This window comes from Andrena cerasifolii, chromosome 8 (assembly GCF_050908995.1).
Source record: "Andrena cerasifolii isolate SP2316 chromosome 8, iyAndCera1_principal, whole genome shotgun sequence".
NCBI lineage: Eukaryota > Metazoa > Arthropoda > Insecta > Hymenoptera > Andrenidae > Andrena > Andrena cerasifolii.
In genome coordinates, this window is record NC_135125.1 from 9,013,731 (window position 1) to 9,031,174 (window position 17,444).

Sequence of the window (17,444 nt, forward strand, 5' to 3'; positions counted from 1 at the left end):
GATCACTCCGTCGACTCGCGCGCATTTTAAAAGTCCTCTTCAACCGATCCCGATCCTGGAGAGCGAGCTACGTAAAGATTTCCTGCGCGCCTTGGAATCGCAAGAGGCGAGAGGGAATATTCCAGGGAGATTACGAAGTTCGATATCCAGAGATTGCCGGGTCCCTTCACGGGAACTTCGCCAAGCATCGCAAACGGCGGAGATAAGGAGAAGCACGGGAGGTCCTTATCTACGTGGACTTGGACTACCAGTCCGGTTTTCTCTCGCCCGAGAGTCGATAGATTAGAGGCCTCGTAGACACGTAAGCGTCCGTCAAACATGGTCGTCGCCGAGATCTCGACGCGTTCTCCTCTTTCGTCTCTCTTTGCTTCTTTCGTTCCTCCCTGACAAACCGTGTTCGGTTAGGCGGAGTCGGCGAATCACGGCTATCGAGCGGCGAGCCGAAAAAATCGATACGAGCTTCCTGGAATCTGGCTGTGGGTAGGATACTCGGTTGCGTCACCGGCGATCCGCGTAATCTCGTTATCTCGTAAGCTTTTAGTTTCCGCGGCGTCTCGATCCGCGGACGCGATACACAGCCTTTACTCTCGGCCGGCGAAGCCACCATTTTCGATCGCGGACTATTACAGGGGGATCCGATGACAAGGGTGGATGGGGAACCGGCGCGTTACAGGGCGGGGACTGTGCAGGGGTTGGGGGGGGGGCTTGAGATAATCGAAGGAAGCCTCGATTCTGTGGCCAGCGGAATAATTTAGCCGCATCGAGTACACGCTCCGCGGTTTAATTGGGATATCAATCACGGCTGATGGCTGATTACGAGAGGAGATAGAACGTTTCACCCAGCCGGGAGAGACTTTACGCTGGAGCTCTCTGGAATCGCGATCTTTTTCGGCTTGTTTGGGTTTTGGAACGGGGGGGTTGGGGAGGTAGGTGGACTGTTTAGGGCTTGCAACGGTTCCGAAAATAACTGTTTAAAACTGTTGTGTAAAGATTCTGATTAAAACGGTTATGGAGAACTTTTATTCCCCAAATAACTGTTACGAAGAACCGAAATTTCCATCTATTGTCTGTTTCGGTTACGGTTCCTATTTCCTTCTTCATATCGGTTCCATAATCCCATTATTTCTTTCGGTTCTATATCGGTTCCGAAACGGTTCCAGAATCAATTCTTATATCGACTTTTCCCTAATTGATATCATTCATTATCGTAGCTGTAGATTGCTGTAGATGTTCATCTTTTTTTTACAAAATCCTTATAGAAACAGGAGAAACTTTTAACTTCCTATTCTGAATGATAAACTGTGTGAGAATGTAAAAAATATGTAGCTGATTTATTTATTTATTTCAACGCTTTATTATATATGATATGTATAAATGTTTCCTCCTTTTCTATAAGGATCTTGTAAAGAATATGCACATATACAGTAATCTGCAGCTACAATAATTAGCGATATCAATTAGGGAAAAGTCGATACAAGAATTGATTCTAGAAACGTTTCGGAACCGATACAGACCCGAAAAAGTCACGGTTACGGAACCGATACGAGGAAGGAAATAGGAACCGTAACTGAGACAGATAATAGTTGGAAATTTCGGTTCTTCGTAACAGTTATTCGGAATAAATGTTCTCCACAACCGTGTGGAGAACCAAAATCGATATTACAAGTTTTCAAGCCCTGCTTTGCAGCCGTGCGGAAAACGAGAGGTTTGAGAACGGGTGCGTGGATTTGGGAGGTGATTTGATCACTGTCGAGGCGAAAATCCCATCGCGAAATTAATGGAACCACCGATACCCATCGACGTTCAGCGCGTTAATCGAGAGACGCGGGAGATAAGAGGCACGGGCACGATAACATCTCTTTCTTTTGTGTATCCGACTCATTAGCTACCAAATTTCGATCGTTTCCAGCGAATAGTCTGTTGAATATTCCCAGGCCTCCGATAAATCAACGTTAACGTCGCGGTCTTAGGTCGATCCAAAAACAATAGGCGCCTCGTTAGAGCGGGAATAAAAGGGAGGAGAGGAGAAAGAGCTGGTTTTTCTCGCTCGAATCCCAGCGGCGCGTTCTCCTTCGACCGGCGAAAATGGAAGGGAAAGAAAAAAAACTACAGTAAACGAGATGCCACGAAGCTGTGTACCTATCGACGAGAACACACTGATAATTCGACGGACGACTCTCCGGATTCTTTAGCACGCCGCGAAATAAGATAGCGGGTCACGGAACACCGAGGAACAAGGCCCAGGACGGAAGGTTTTAAGTTTTAATGCCATCGGGCCCCGCCATCGCCGCGTCCCGATCACCGAACATCCTCCCATCGGCCATCCTCCCTATCACCCGAGGCATCGCGGCAGAGACAGACGTACCTTTCGTCGAGTAATCCATGCTTCTCTGTCGTCAGCGTCGCGGTCGACTCATGGAGCACCAAGGTCGGTCCCCGGCACTTAACATCCAAACAAACGGCGTACGTTGCACTTAACACGATCCTCCATGGGGCACACGAGTCGACTCCTGGCGGACCCTCCTCCGTTGGCACCGCTCGGGCGGAGGGAACGCGTGCGATGGAAGAGGAGCAGCCTAAATGGCAAACTGGTCGAAACGTCACTGGGGCGGACAGGTGGGCGCAGCGGGCACTGTTTCGGTGCCCGATCTGCTCGAGTCTATTGCGATGATCCAGGGGGTGGCGCACGGTCACCGATCCACAACCACTTCTGCAGAACTATCGCAGTGTCTTTAACCGAATCGCCAGCCTCCGCTGGCTCTCGTATCTCCCGGTGAACTGCTTCCTTGCTTATTCGACACACACCAATCGAGCACCGAGTCTCTCTCTCCCTTACTCTCTCTCTCTCTTCCCCTTGCTCTCTGTACGTCACCATCCACGGATGAGGCGTCGTTGCACGGCGAAGGTCGAGGGACAAGTAAAGGGACCCACCGTCGGGTGCTCGAACGGGGCCCGTGCACCGCTCGCGCAAGAGAGGAGAGTGCACAACGACGACTGACCGTGCAGCCCGACACTCGCGGCCGCGCCGGGAGAGACTGATCGTCGCGGAACGGGGGGGGGGAGTGGCTAAGGGGACCGCAAGGTCCACGGTATAGAGTGTAGCGTACAGAGAAACACACACACAGGTCACGACGGACCGGCTCACCGCGGAGAAGTGACACGCCGAGTCTGACAATTTCTCTCAGCCTGCGCCGACGAGCCTCATCATCCCCCCACCGCTACCTGTGCGCTCCTCTCTCACGCGCCGCTCTCCCCCCACCCTGACGTCCATCTCGTTCCTCCGCGGCTCCGTTCCCCGCCAGCGCGCCCCTCTGTCTCCACCCCTCCGAGCGCTGCCGACGAGAAGGCCTCTCTCCTTCCTTCTCCATCGGATCACCGGCTTCCAGAGTCCTTCCTCGTTGCGCGTCTCACTCTTGCGGTCATCCCCACCATCCTCGGGGGCTTCTCCCACGCATCAGCATCGCTTCCCTACGTGTTTTCCACGGCGAAGAAGCGCATACCCTCTCGTCTTTCTCCGTTCCTCCGTCGACCCTCTATTTTCTACCCCCTACCCGCTCCTTCGATCTGGAGTTCACCGTCGTCTCTCTCTCTCTCGCTCTCACACACACTCTCTTTCTCTCTCTCTCTTTACGCTCGCAACCATCCTCCGCGGTGTCTCACCTGCGCGCCGGCCTCAGCTATCCCCGTCTCTCTCCTGCGTCCACGTCCCTCTCATCGCTCTCTCAGGCTCCTGTCTGTCGTCCCCTCCCCTCCCGCGCTCTTTCTCTTCGACGACGCCACTATCTGTACCCCCACCGACCGCCGGCTATCTGTACCTATGCCAACCGCCGCACAGTGGGGAAATTTTGCGATTTTATGGCCAAAAGCACGAAAATGAAATTTTCGAATTTGACAAGATTAATGCAAATGTCAATTGAAGAACTATATCCATTTTCGTGGTCAATACCTGAAATCTTATTTTTCATGTATAACATTCGACGCTTTTACGTTCTGATATATGAGGAAATAAATTATCCGAAAAACAGCACTTACAAAAATTACGAAGGATAAAGATTTGTTTATCATTTACATTTATACACTTAAGCCTATGAAATCATAAGCCCTTAAAACTAGCACTCCCAGTCGGAATCGCTTTTTTCTTTGTCAGAGCACGCCTCTGCTACAGTGCAGCAGGGCATAGAAGAAGGGTTATCGCTTCTGGTGACAAGTTTTTTAATTTTGAATCAGCAATTAATAATTGCATTGATAGAATCAAAATAGTTCAACGTAAAATAGGAATGAAAATCATTGCAGGATATTATGAGATTGATAACTATTTTATGTAATGAAAATTGATTCTTATATGAAAAGGTTATTTCTAAAACACTACTTTAAAAATTGTATAAATTGCTTATTAAAAACCGAAACATAATTATATTGAAGACAAAAAGATATCTCACGCACCATCAGGAATTGAATCCATGGCTTCAAGTTATTTTCGGAACTTTGGATAATACAATATAAATGTTTGAATTAACTCGAAAATCTAGATTAATTCTTTGCGATCGTTCTACCCTCACATGAACATAAATATTTGAGAGTCTACGCGAGCTTTGTATTAAACCATTTAACAGTAAAATTGGTGGCATTTGATGCTCGTATTAGTTCTTCAATTGACATTTGCATTTATTTTGTCGAATTGAAAAATTTATTTCTGTGGTTTTGGCTATAAAATCGCAAAATTTCCCCACTGTGCGCCGCTGTATGTCGCCGACTAGCCGCGCTACGTGGTGTTGGCGCGCTCGTCGCTGGATAACGGCGGCTGTGTGAGTGGCTCTTGCCACCCACGTACGCTCTCCGCAAGCGCGCTTCTTCTCCCGACTCGATACGCTTCCCCCTTTCGATCGGTCGAGCGCATCCGCGAAACGGTGCACCGCTAGTTTCTCCGCGCTGCAACGGGAATTACGTAAAAGCCACGGGGGTGGCGCGGGAGGGCTTGTGTCATTGAGTCTAGATAAGGGTGGGAGATTTTTTTTTTAAGATTCCGAGCGAGAGACGAGTTAGAGGGGAGCATGGGGCGCTGGGTTGAATATATTTGATGTTAAAATCGGAGGATTCTGTTTACGGAAAGTTAATGGGGTAACAGAATTTTCAGATCGACACTGGGCGCGATCTGACCAAGCACTGATAGTGTGTATCGATTTCCTGGATCGATTCTTTCCGATGTTAAAGCACGTATGGAACACTTTTGGTTCTATCTGCTACCTTTTCTGCGGTTGGAGGCAATCTTGTAACATTGCAGACACAGGGCGATAGTGCAGTCCAAAGAGGGCGCGTAGATCTTTAAAACATACGTTCTGCATATGCAGCATGTCAAAGTGTCATGCTTTTCTGAAATTCATACTTCACCTTCGACGACCGTTTACTTCCACTATCTCCCGTCAATTAAACTCCCAATTACGATATAGCAAAACGTATCGCCAGAGTACACCAATTTATTCCGCTAGATAAACCAGGAACACGATATACAAAGTACCCACCGAAGAGTACTCCAAATAATTTCAATCGCCCGTTTCCTCGCGGAATTCATGGCCGAGAGTGAACGCCTCTGCGCGGATGAACGACAGAGATGGGGTGGAAGTGGTTTCGTTTAATTTACCTCGGCGAGAATCAGGGGAGCTTCCCAATTTTCACTAAATAACGAGCCAAGGGAGACCGAGTTTGTGGAAGTCGCTCGAAAGAGTCTGCAATTGACGTGCCATTCGAAGTGGTGAAAATTGGCGGCCGATACGTTTCCGTCGATAAGGCGCAAGGTCAGCGTCATTGGATGGATGACCGAGCATTAAAGCATTTCGGTTAGATAATGACATGCCTGACACCTGCGTCAAGCCGCGGCTAGAACAGGGAACAACCGAGATAGGACGTCTCCTTGACGCGCGCCATTTGCAGCGGCGATAAAACCTGTCGCGAAACCTCGTGACTTCATCGTCTGCGGAAGATTCGGAAGAAAGCTGCAATCTTTCTTAGCGATATGTCAATCGATGACTAAGTGGGCGAGATTAGTAATTCGGGGTTATCAAAACTTGTTGTAACTGAAGGAAAAGTATGGTTACTGGTACTTAAGAAGATGAAGTAAGCTTCTTGAACTTCGCTGCAATTTAGTATCCTCTAATCCAGATATTTCTAATCAGTGGCGCACCCAGAAGAGGGCCTTGCCACCCCCGAAGAAAGGACTTTGTAAAAAGAAAAGAAGACTGGATGTTATTCTTTAAATTAATTTGTATAATCATCTAATGGATTCTATTGAATTTGCATTAGATATATTGTTATTCGTTCACCTCCGTTCCCCCAAGATTATTTTGAGTGCGCCACTGTTTTTAATCATAACTGAGAATCCAGAGAAATAGTAATACCTCGATTGAGGGCTTTGGAGCAAGAGGGGTGCAGCTCCGTCTTCACCAACTTCGAGCAAATTAGAAAGAAACTGTATACAAAATTATTGCTTTCACCTAACATTGAAACGAATAGACTAATTGAAAAATATATATTTAAAAAACCGGAGTCTCCGGGCCAAAACCGTAGGGGTGGCAACCCTGGTCATGATTAAAAAATTGTTAAAAATGCAGTTGCACCCTGCAAGGTCCTCGATTCAGTGAAATTTGAAGTACCTACCCCTGCCAAAGAATTCTGTAGAAATTTCAGACATATGTCAGTTCCACGTTCGAACTTTTCATTTAGCTGTAATTTATTCCCCAGCCACGACAATAACCGCATACCGATACTGTAATGCTACCCCCGCTTATAAGCACAATGATCGCTTGTCTTAGTAACGCGGTACTAGGTACCACGGTGCTGCGGATCCACGTATCGCCCATTATTCTGGGTGGAGCAATAATTGTTGAGCGGAAATTTATAGCCCATAAGAGGTATATAGTCCTCGGCCATTCGAGGGTCCTTCGTAAACAACCGGGGGACATCATTACCGAAATTACCAATTGATCCCTTTCTATTCATCGCGCTACGGTTAGCCTCTATTCGCCGAAACCCTTTATGATCGCGAAACGATCCCTTCCTCGGAAAGCCGTGTACCTGTGAAGCCTGAAACGAGGCCTAGAATCGCCACCATACGATTGTCGAGTGGTCCGACGAAAATGTGACGCCCCTCAATAATTTCTTGTGCTATAGACGCCCACTTTGGTAGCTACTACTACCGTTCGCAGAACTGTCAAGGACAATGGCTTTATATCGCCTCAACTGTTACAGTTCTATCCCCTTGGGACCAGAACTGGGGAAATTGCAGGAGAAAATGTTGCAGAAGACAATGAAATATACTTGTTCTCATATTTTTTTTTTATAGCAATTGAAACATCTTTATATAAAATCAACTGTAACTTTCGCGGATTTAATGAAAATGAAGGTTTGTGTATGTGACCTCGGTATACTGTCAAGGGAAGATTTACCGCAAACGGTTACATGCATAAAATGCGATGGTCCGTTGCGCTCGTTCGAGGTAAACGTTAAGACTCGACCACCCCCTTTGGTGCAGCCCCTTGCGACCATAAAGGTAGAAGATCGCGCATACCTGGGCCCAAACAAAAAGCGCATAATCTGGCGAAGTCTGTTGGTCAAACAGCCGCATCTTTGGACCCAATAAAATAATACAGGACAACAGTTGACTCCTCAGGTATAGTGCCCAGAGACACTGGGATCATCCTCTGGAAACGGGGAAGACACCACCCGGTGTAACGTTTTCCAGGGGGTGTCTGTATGCTAATATCAGATACCTGAGATGCGAGGAGACATTTCGTTCGATTGAACCCTTTGTCGCCCATTCTGCAGCGAGGCGAAGCACTTCACTGACCTCTGCTTTCCAACGTCTCGAGTCATCCTCATTGGCAAGGAATTTTTTAAAGTGAGATAAACTTGGGTGGTTAATGACTGTGATATTTAATTTAATTTTGAATCGGGCGTAGATCCAAGTAGCTGGAAATTTTTTAGGACAGTGTTTTCAATTCCTATTTTAATAGCTATTGAAAACTGGAGGTAGGGTGAACCAGTGGATTGCAGCATCGGAGAACGCGAGACTTCGCAGCGCGTAATCACCTTTCTAATTACTTTACCCAATTACACTTTCATAACCGATGCAGCTGCAGCGTTATCGCGTAATTTACACGACTCTGTTGTTATTCAGCGATAACATAATAGATTCTGTAACCTCAAAAGTTCAGCGGCACTTGACCAAAAAAGAACTTTTACTGCACTATCTACTGCTCCTACGATCTTAAAGAATTTTGCATCTTTCAGCATAGAGACGCTTCTATGACTTTATTTAGTTCCCCAAGTAACGTTCATTAGCTTTGCCCCCTTCGTCGAGAGCTTCCCCACGGAGAAGGAAAAGAAAGAACGGGAGGAATAGATTTTGGAAAGGGTTAGAGATTGACCGCGATGTCCAGATGGTCCATGGTGCTGAAAAAAGGGGTGGGAAGGGATGCTACCCTCGTCGTTATTCGAATCTCGCGTCTGGACCTGTCGGAAGTCAAATTAGATCCCCCCAAAAAAATACAGGGAGCACAGTTGACTTTTAACCGTTTCCTCTTCTTCTACCTGCATACAGCAGGGCTTCTGACGCCAGTGAATTAAAGAACGGACATTACCCCTTGACGCAGGCAGCCCAGATACGAGTGGGGCGAGGACTCCAGAGCGTTTCGAGATTATTCAAGGATTTCCAAGTTCCATTACCGGGATAGTTACGCGAATCGCAGGATCACAATGCAACGCTCTCTGAGGCTAAAGGGCAGTTATACCTGCCCTTAGCTAGCATACCTGGCGGAATCACCATAAGTGTAATCTGCCACCGAAAAGGCAGCAATCCCCAACGCTTACGGTAGAATTTACCTCACCTGGACCTGGCAGTAAAAGTAGCCTTTCTTCTTGGACGCTTATGACCCTCGAGGGAGGCCTAATTAACGCGTGTTTCGACGAGTGGAAATTTTCGACACTCAGATGACGGTGTACACTTTGAGAAGTACATTCTTTCTCCGAAATAAAATATAGTAATTCAATCATTCTGTAGTTGCGGAACGTGGGGCAAGACGGTAGCGCTAAGAAGAAACGTAAAGAAAATGAAGTATGTTCTTTATGTAACATTTATTGCAGCATTTTTAGAATTAATTCATCTTCAAATTTAAGCAACAAAAATGAGATCACAGGAAGCTAAAACTTAAATAAACATTTTTTTCTTAAGTAACTAAAATTGATGAAACATGAAGAATCATCACAAAGAAACAAATTTGCAAGTGAAGAAATTATATTTCCTTTTTTAATTGGCGATGTTCTTAATTTTCCTGGAGTCCTCTTTCATATTTTAGAATTCATCTCTTCTCTCTCTCTCTCTCTCTCTCTCTCTCTCTCTCTCTCTCTCTCTCTCTCTGTTTTTTGTCTGTATCTTGAGGATGGGCATAATGTCTCTTGGTGAAACATTGAAGGAGGAATAATTTAATTTGCGAGATGCTGTTACTGAAGCAGACGAATTTACTGTTTCTGAATCATTATGGAAAGAAGTTTAGGTTTTCCGATGACAAGTTTTCGATGTGCCATCTTGCCCCACTAAAAACTCTAAATATTATGAAACAGTAACAAATGAGAAAAATTAACTTAGCGGCTTTAGTTAAAGAATATATGGCCTTCCATTTATTATAAACAGTGCTTTCCAATCTTACCCCGCCAGTCCGTCTCGCCCCACGTCCCCTTATTAATAATACAGTTCCGTCATTTTAATCTTCCCATTTTAATTTACTACTGCTCCCCCGAAAAACGAACTAGAAAAATCTACCCCAACACACCCGCTTCTCACCCCTCAAACTTCTCCCAATAATTCCCCTCACTTCGGCGTCTTTATCCCTAGCAATTAGAGGGTGAGTTTCTAGAAGCTAGCCTCCCGATCCCCAAAGACAATACCCTCCCCGATCGCAGGCAGGCGCAATTGTCGGACAATTGTACGTGCCCGTGGACAAAAGGTGGAAAGCGCGCCGAGACGTCGCGACTAGCGGGAACGGAGGCGTCAGCGTCACCCCAGAGGCGTCATTAGCCATCCGAAGAATCGCCCGTGGGGCCCTCGCGGCAGCTACCTCCGACGGGGACCGTCGTTTATGGCGTCCTAATAAAGCGATTGCGGATTAAACAAGCCTTTTCACTGACTTATTCAAGCCGGGCTCGTTGGCCAGAAACTTGTTAATCCCTTTTATTGCGGTAGTCATTTTACCATACCGCTGAAACACGTGGCCTGTTACCTCTCTGATACCTTTGTCCCCTGGCAGATCACCACCACCACAGCCTGCAAAGATTTTCCTAGGTAAATCTGCACGGCCCGCTACGGGCTACAGTTTTCGGGCGCTGGAGACCGAATTGCTAATGGCGTGGAATTACAAACGAGACTTATATTTAGGATGACTTCTATGGAGAAAATTTCGTGGAACATTTATCCTTTGTTAGTGACCCACCCCCAAATACATAATCCCTCCCAAATCGCAGCGAGGCAAGTCAGAATCATTACAAATCGAAATCGCTCTGTCACTCCTCAGTCGTGTAGTGAATTCTGGGAAAGATTGTGACTAATTGCCGAGGACGTTAGGAAATCTCCGAGATTAGCTGGCGAAAGTCGTAGTTTACTGTTCTAGGGACATGGTCACGTTCGAGATACGGTTAATGGTTAACCGCGAGCATCCCATTCGTGGGGGGGTTGGTTCTTTAAATTCCCCTACAATACACAATCGGACTATTGGAAAGCTATTAAAAGGTCGCATACGTTCTCGGCGCCTAATAATTCATCAGTTTTGGAATTTTTTTTCTCGAGAGGTGTTGAAATAAAGGGGAAATTTGTTTAATTGTATCTTGTTCCTGGGACCTTTATTCATATAAAAAAATTTATTTGACACGCTCAAATGTGCCATTCCCCGGCAAACCTCTGATGTGGTCCGTAAGAATTCGAGATTTTCATAAAAAAATTAAAAACTCACCGGATTTTAGTAGCGCATAAACAAGAACGATTTTTTCTCGAAAAATCGCCTTTTTCAGCCACCAATCGCATAATTTTGATTCAATTTTTATTTTTAAAGGTTTCCCCGGAAACTCTGAATCCAACAAAAAAGAATCACACCTTTGAAATCGGATTACGTCACATTTTAATACCGATATTAAGGCAAAACGATGGAAAAACGTTTAAATGTTTACCCGTCTGCAGCGCTATTTTCAAAGCACATATATATTTCTCACCAATTTGTTTTCAATCTGCATGGTATTAATAAACATTGGGTAAAAGGATACATCTGTATGTGCTTTCATTTTTTTACAAATAAATAAAGGACAGAGACTCTTTTCTCACTAAAATCGACTGCCTAGTCCCCTTAAGAAACGATTCCTGGTCCATTAATACCCACTTACGCAGAAGCTTCTCAATTAACAACCACCCCCTGTACTACCCAACGCACACCCACCCTGTGTACCACACTCAAAACACTCTCCAAACTATTTTCCCCAGCGGTTTAATATCGCTACTAGCCGAGGCATCGATCGATGCCTGTGTATTCGTTTCGAGTGGACATTGCGGCTGGGATCGAGAGGAAGGTTGCCCATCGACCACGACTTCCGGGACGGAAACCTGTCGACGTGACCACCATCTCTCGATCTCCCCTCTGGCCAACCGCTCCTGACCGTGTAATCGGCTCCCTCGTTGATAAGCTGTTCCCACAGGGAAGTCCTGGAAATCGGTGATGCTGCAACGTCAGTCGGCGGCTCCTCTCGTCGCCTCCGGCGTTTAAAGCTTCGCTCGGCTGATAAAGCGACGACCAGCGATTAGATCGCTCTTGTTTGCTTCTCCTCGCCCATATTTGAACGGTGATGTCACCGTTGGTCCATCCGGTCCGGGATTAGGTCAAAGTCTCTCGGGTCTGGTGATAAAAATCGAACGTCGCCTACCGACGTTCTCTCATCCGACCGAAAACTGTATCGACGAGCCGGGGCACAGTTCCCACACGGTCTTCCTCCTTTATCGCGACTCACGCGTGCGGCTTCGGCGCGGCGAACCCGTTCACGCCCAATATTCGTTCGAGTGAGTCTCTTCGACGAATTGTCTCCTCTTGATAAGCGACTCTTGGTCAATCTGTCGCAGTTCCGTGCCTGGCGGTGTTCTAATTAAACCAGTGGGCGTTTTAGTACGAACTCGGGCAGTTTCCGTTGGTGCCTGAATGTTTTAGATCGCTCGATGAGGATCGAGGTCCAGAAGCGTTCGATCGCGAAATCCCAGGCTTTGTCAATTAAAAGCGTACCTACCTACGTGTTTCTATTTACGTAAAAAGGAAGAGATGATTCTATTTGAAGCGAGTCTCGTATCGAATGAAGGTCTTTAAACCAAAAGTCTTAATATCGTTTCGCGATGGAAACTTTCATCGCGAGGCTCGCCGAAAGCCTCCGAACTGCTGATCGAAAGATGAACCAGCTAAGACGCCGACAATTTCAGCTGGCTAATACATTAATTCCCTGCTCTATAAATTCTGCGCCTTATCGATGTTGATTAATGCCAATACTCAGCAATATCGGAGCAGAAGGTCGAGATGTCCGAGATTCGATTCAGCTGAGACAATTGCGCAGCCAAGAATCCTTCTTCTTATCGCTCTCAACTGTAATTAGAGACTTCAACACTATCCTAACGCGCCCTTATAATCATAATGCTACGTAGCATCTGGAATGACGCACGGTTTAATCGAAACCATCAATGTTTATCACCAGATTCTATTTCTCCGTTAAGAGGCATTCCCCTCCCACAGCATCGCGATTGCAAAACAGAAATTGCCGTGTGCCCGATCATTCGTCATCCTCTTATCCGTCGAGGATTCAGCAAAAAACCGCGATCGTCGATTATCGGCTGGCTCGTAGCCGCGACTTCGCTCGTTTATCGTCCGCGAGGATCAAGAATAGAATCTTCGAGGCCTCGAACGAGAGAGCGGAACATTTTCATATCTCGTCCTCCGCGCAGATAATGCTCTATATCTCGCTATCTGGGTATCGGCCGAAGAAATAGTCGTATCCTTCGTATCGGGCCCGCCCAATCGGATCGCAATCGAGTCGCGACGTTCGCGAGGCGATGCTCTCTCCCTCGCGGCGGAGGAAACCCCATCTCTCCTTTTCTGCTGGCAGCCGCTAGTGGCGGACTACGCTCCCAAATTGGAACACTAGTACCAAACCTTTGACTCGGGTGAGACGCTTGATATTTCACTGATAAGAGATTAGACTCTAGTTCGAATGATCGATGTAGGACAGGATGGACGAAGTTCGATGTTACTAGGATCAAGTAGCATTACCTACTTGTTATCGAAATTATGTAAGCGATCGATCGAGCAGATAGAGGAGCATTTGTTTGTCACTACACGGTTATTCAGTAGATTGGAATAATGGAGTGGAACAGCGGTAATTAATCCGATTAAATATCTTCTATGAAACACTGTGCTTCTATCTTCCACTGCACCGCGCCGATCGAATATTGGAGACAAGAAGGTGGCGAGTTATTCATCGATCTGCCCGGCAACTCTTCATCCAGACGATGGCCGAGACGTGTTGAACTTTGGTCAACAACGCCAAGAGAAAACGATTCAGAGGCCTGATAAAACGCCTCTGTATAATAATTTCGCGTTACACTCAACTACTGCGCTACGAGGCTCGGTTTTCGAAATCAGACGGGAGAGTTTATCTGAGCCGAGCGATCCGTTAATCCTAGCACATCGAAAATTACCAGATTGCCGACAGTCCGAATGTAGAATAAACCTTCGACACTCCACTGAAATCTCTCGATTAAAACAGAGTTACACACCTACGTAATATTCGTAGAAGGACGATTGCCATTGTGCTCTGCGCCATGAGTCCCCGCATTGGGCATAAGTAATGAGCGCAGAAGGGTCCGTCGTTAAGGTGCTAAGATGCAGGGCTATTAAGGCTACCATTATTAATTTTCCGGATACGCGAGCGTCGGTGAATAGAACGTCTTGTCCCCTGTTAATCCCCGAGAGATTAAGGGGGAGGGCGTCCAGGTCGAGGGCGTTCCAGGTGCCCTTTAGCGGGAGCGATTCTTCTGCTGCAGCGGCTCTCCTCGGGTCACGTCCCGCACCTTCAATTGCTGGTCATATTCTAACGGATAACCTACATTCGAGGCGAACTGATACAAGCCGCTCATGCCCGCTCCACGTGGATTAGCTGGGTCCCTTTCGTATGCAACTTTCGTCGCCTCTTTTCCTCCGTACACCTTTTTATCCGCGTATCTATGTGGACGCGCGTGTCGCGCTCACAGACGCGGCCTGTAAGTGGGCCTCGTACCGTTGGGTCTCGAGCCGAGTCAAAGGAACGGGCGAGGAACAATCGATTTGCCAATTGTCCTGGGGGAACCCGCTTTCGGTGGATCCGCCCGATTCCCTTTCTTACTTTATGGGCTTCCATACTGGATCCAGAAAGCAGAGGCGCGCATCCTCTGTGTATTTTAATTTTGCAATAGAAATGAAAATTTCAAATGGGATAGCGACAGAAAAGAAATCAGCTGATCATGTTCCAGCGTTAAATGTTCGACAAGAAATAAATCACTGGCCGACTTATGAAAACAATCGTCAAAGCTGCACACTTCTAGGTTGCACAAGTTACAGCCCTATCAAATGCTCTAATTGTGCAGTTAATTTATATTTATAAAAAAATAAGAATTGTTTTCGAAAATTTCACGATTAATTATAATCATAAGTAGTTAAAATAATAATAATTATAATTATTAAACTTTTCTTTTACTTTTGCATAATGTTACAAATCTGCAATATTATATAATCTTCTTTTATAATAAATTCCGAAAACACATATATTTTTTATTATTTTTCCCTTATTATCACTTGTACGAGTCAAAAAATTTTTTTTTCAAAATCGAAGTTAAGCAACGAAGGGTCAAGGAAGTATTTTCAGGATATTTGGGGTTTGTGTAGACCTCTGATATTCCTGCAGTTTGCAAACACAGCGAGTCTGCAGCAAATTTGAAACGTTCGTGACGTCACCCCCCTTGCGATTTCACGGAGGATGCCTTTTATTTCTCTGCGCGTGTGTGTAATTCTGTGTGGAGAGTACTACCTGTACACGCAGCAGATGCCTGGGCTGGTTCGGGTAAATATAAGTACCTGTCTAGCCTCGCCCTGGCAGGCCACCCCTTCTTCACCCTCCCCGCGCCATTATATGCTCATCAACCACCTTCCATGGGGCTCGCGACTTTGTAGCATGTGTGTCGTTAATGTACACCGTGCACGCGAGACACCCTTTTGCTTTCCTTTCGGACTCGTTAGACGCCCGAATTTTTTCGCCCTCCTTCGCACCCCCCGTGTCAACGCGAGTGGAACAACGTCGTTCGACAGGATGGCGTCGATGGACTGTCGACGATTAGGGGGAAACGAATTCGCCAGAGGACCCAATAGCGACTAAGGTGTTCCTGTTTATCTATAACGAGTCTCCCGAGAACAACAGCCTACAACTTCCTAAATTTGTCATTCTAATATTCCAAAGGTAAATCAATGAAAACTCCCTAAACTGAAGCTTCCCTTAAACTGCACCTGGAATTGCACAATTTCCTAAAAAGAAAAGGGACGATTCTAAATCCGAAAACACTCGTTCCACGAGGTCGATCGTTGTCGTGTCTCCAAGAACGTCAAAGTTCCCCATAGAACGGCGGAGGATGGAGAACGGAAGTGCCTATTGTACGCTCAGAATTCTAGATTTCATGAATGAACGTTACGAGCACTTTCGTTTTTCTTTTCAGCGCGTTTGGGATTCGAGCGTGAATGAGCGTCAAAGCGCGTAGCTTTGAAGGATGACGCCACCCACGGTCTCCGGCGCGGAAGTGCCCGGGATCTCGGGCACAGTCGAGGAACTGGTGGAACCAGAGGATCGACCGTGCTCGTCCCTGGGTCACTCGAAGATGACTAACGACAGCGGTATGCTAAATGAGAATAGTTTACTATGGATCTACCGGGGCCAGTGAACCGTGTCCGCGCGTGTGCACGTCCCTGGGGCGATATTGCACCGGTATCGGGACATTCGACGGAGATTTCCGTTCCTTTCCAATCAACTTACGCTCCGAGACTGTCTGTCCTGTAAGAAAAATCTGCTTCCTCAAAAGGAACCTTTTAATCCGTCCTAATAAATATAGGTACCTATCCAGGAGCAAGATGTCTAATGTATTCTATTGTTCGAGCGTTTCTGTTACTTCTCAGATGTGTTCCTGGAGGCTCTGAATGACCCAGCTCTCCCAATAAAACGTGAAAACCTTGAGAGCCTTGGAACGTCGAGATCTTCCACGTACCGGAAGTTGTGCCATTGTTCGAACGAGCTGCAGCACAGCTACGTAATCACTATAACTCCGATATAACCCTATGGCAGCGGCGACTCCCCTAGGAAACTCTAATCCTTCAACAATGTACGTTTAGATGCGAAAAGAATGAGGAATCTCTCGCCGGACTCCAGAGTCCCCGGAGATCTTCAGCGAGGAGTTCTTCGTCGTTATTTGCTCCCGTCGAAATCTCTTTCGACGTGCTCGTGCCACCGTCTAGTTTAGAATAATTCCACTATTTGTAATAGAATTTGTCGGAGAAAGCTCCTCGAGGAAGGGAATCGAACGTGCACCGAGACGTGCGCACCTCCACGTAGATGAGGAGCAGATTACAGATCGCCTCGCGGGCTTTTTATGCTTCCCGTGTTTCCGAAGTCTCATTCATCTGTGAACGGGACGCGGGCGGAATTACGAATGAGAGGAGCCGGCCATTGGTCCGAGGCTTCGCTTCTCTTCTCGCGTCGCGTGTTCCCAGCATCGAAAGCAGCGAGAGGATTCCTCGCAGAGACTGTCTCTCTGCTCTTTTCCTTTTTTAGTTCTTCGTCCTCTGGAATCTCTTACCTACCCCACAGCACCTACCAATCTTTTTATTTTTTGGAAATAGTCCAAGATCCATTATCCAGAAGCTTCAATTTGAATTTTTGAGTAATTAGAACAGCGATTTTTGGCTGAAGCGATTTTCAAGGAGATTATATATAGTATTTTATAGGTGTACATCTATTTTGAAAATTACTTCTGTTTGTAACAACTGTACCCTGCAGTGTGGATTTATTATTTTAAGGGGGGATTGCGCCTTGTTGGGTTGAAAAATAGGTAATTCTTTGTGAATTTTTGTACAAAAACGGTTCGACAAATTAATTTGAGGTTTGGCAGGCTGTTTTATTGCGTCTTGAACTATTGTTCTGAATTTTTGTGTGACGGTGGAGAAAAAATATGGCAGATACAGAGAGAGCGTTGAAAAATAATCGGGTGGCCCTGGCGTTGACGAAAAGTACTGTAAGGGTTATTCGAAACGCAAAAAGGAAGAGAGATTCTCAAACATTATGAATGTGGCTATGGGTGGTGGTAG

General features: G+C 46.4%; 1 protein-coding gene across 3 annotated transcripts in view; it reads right to left on the reverse strand.

The window, feature by feature from the left end:
• Positions 1-17,444, reverse strand: part of LOC143371927 (uncharacterized) — a 57,835-nt gene that overhangs the window by 15,668 nt on the left and 24,723 nt on the right. The window contains exon 1 of one of the 3 annotated variants that reach the window (XM_076817587.1): positions 2,366-3,226. The exons of 1 other annotated variant lie outside the window; for it this stretch is intronic. In XM_076817587.1, the coding sequence (XP_076673702.1) occupies positions 2,366-2,384 (19 nt within the window). In that variant the 5' untranslated portion in view covers positions 2,385-3,226. Of the gene's footprint in view, positions 1-2,365; positions 3,230-17,444 lie in introns of those variants that run through there. One more of the 3 variants, XM_076817589.1, reaches the window with a different exon arrangement.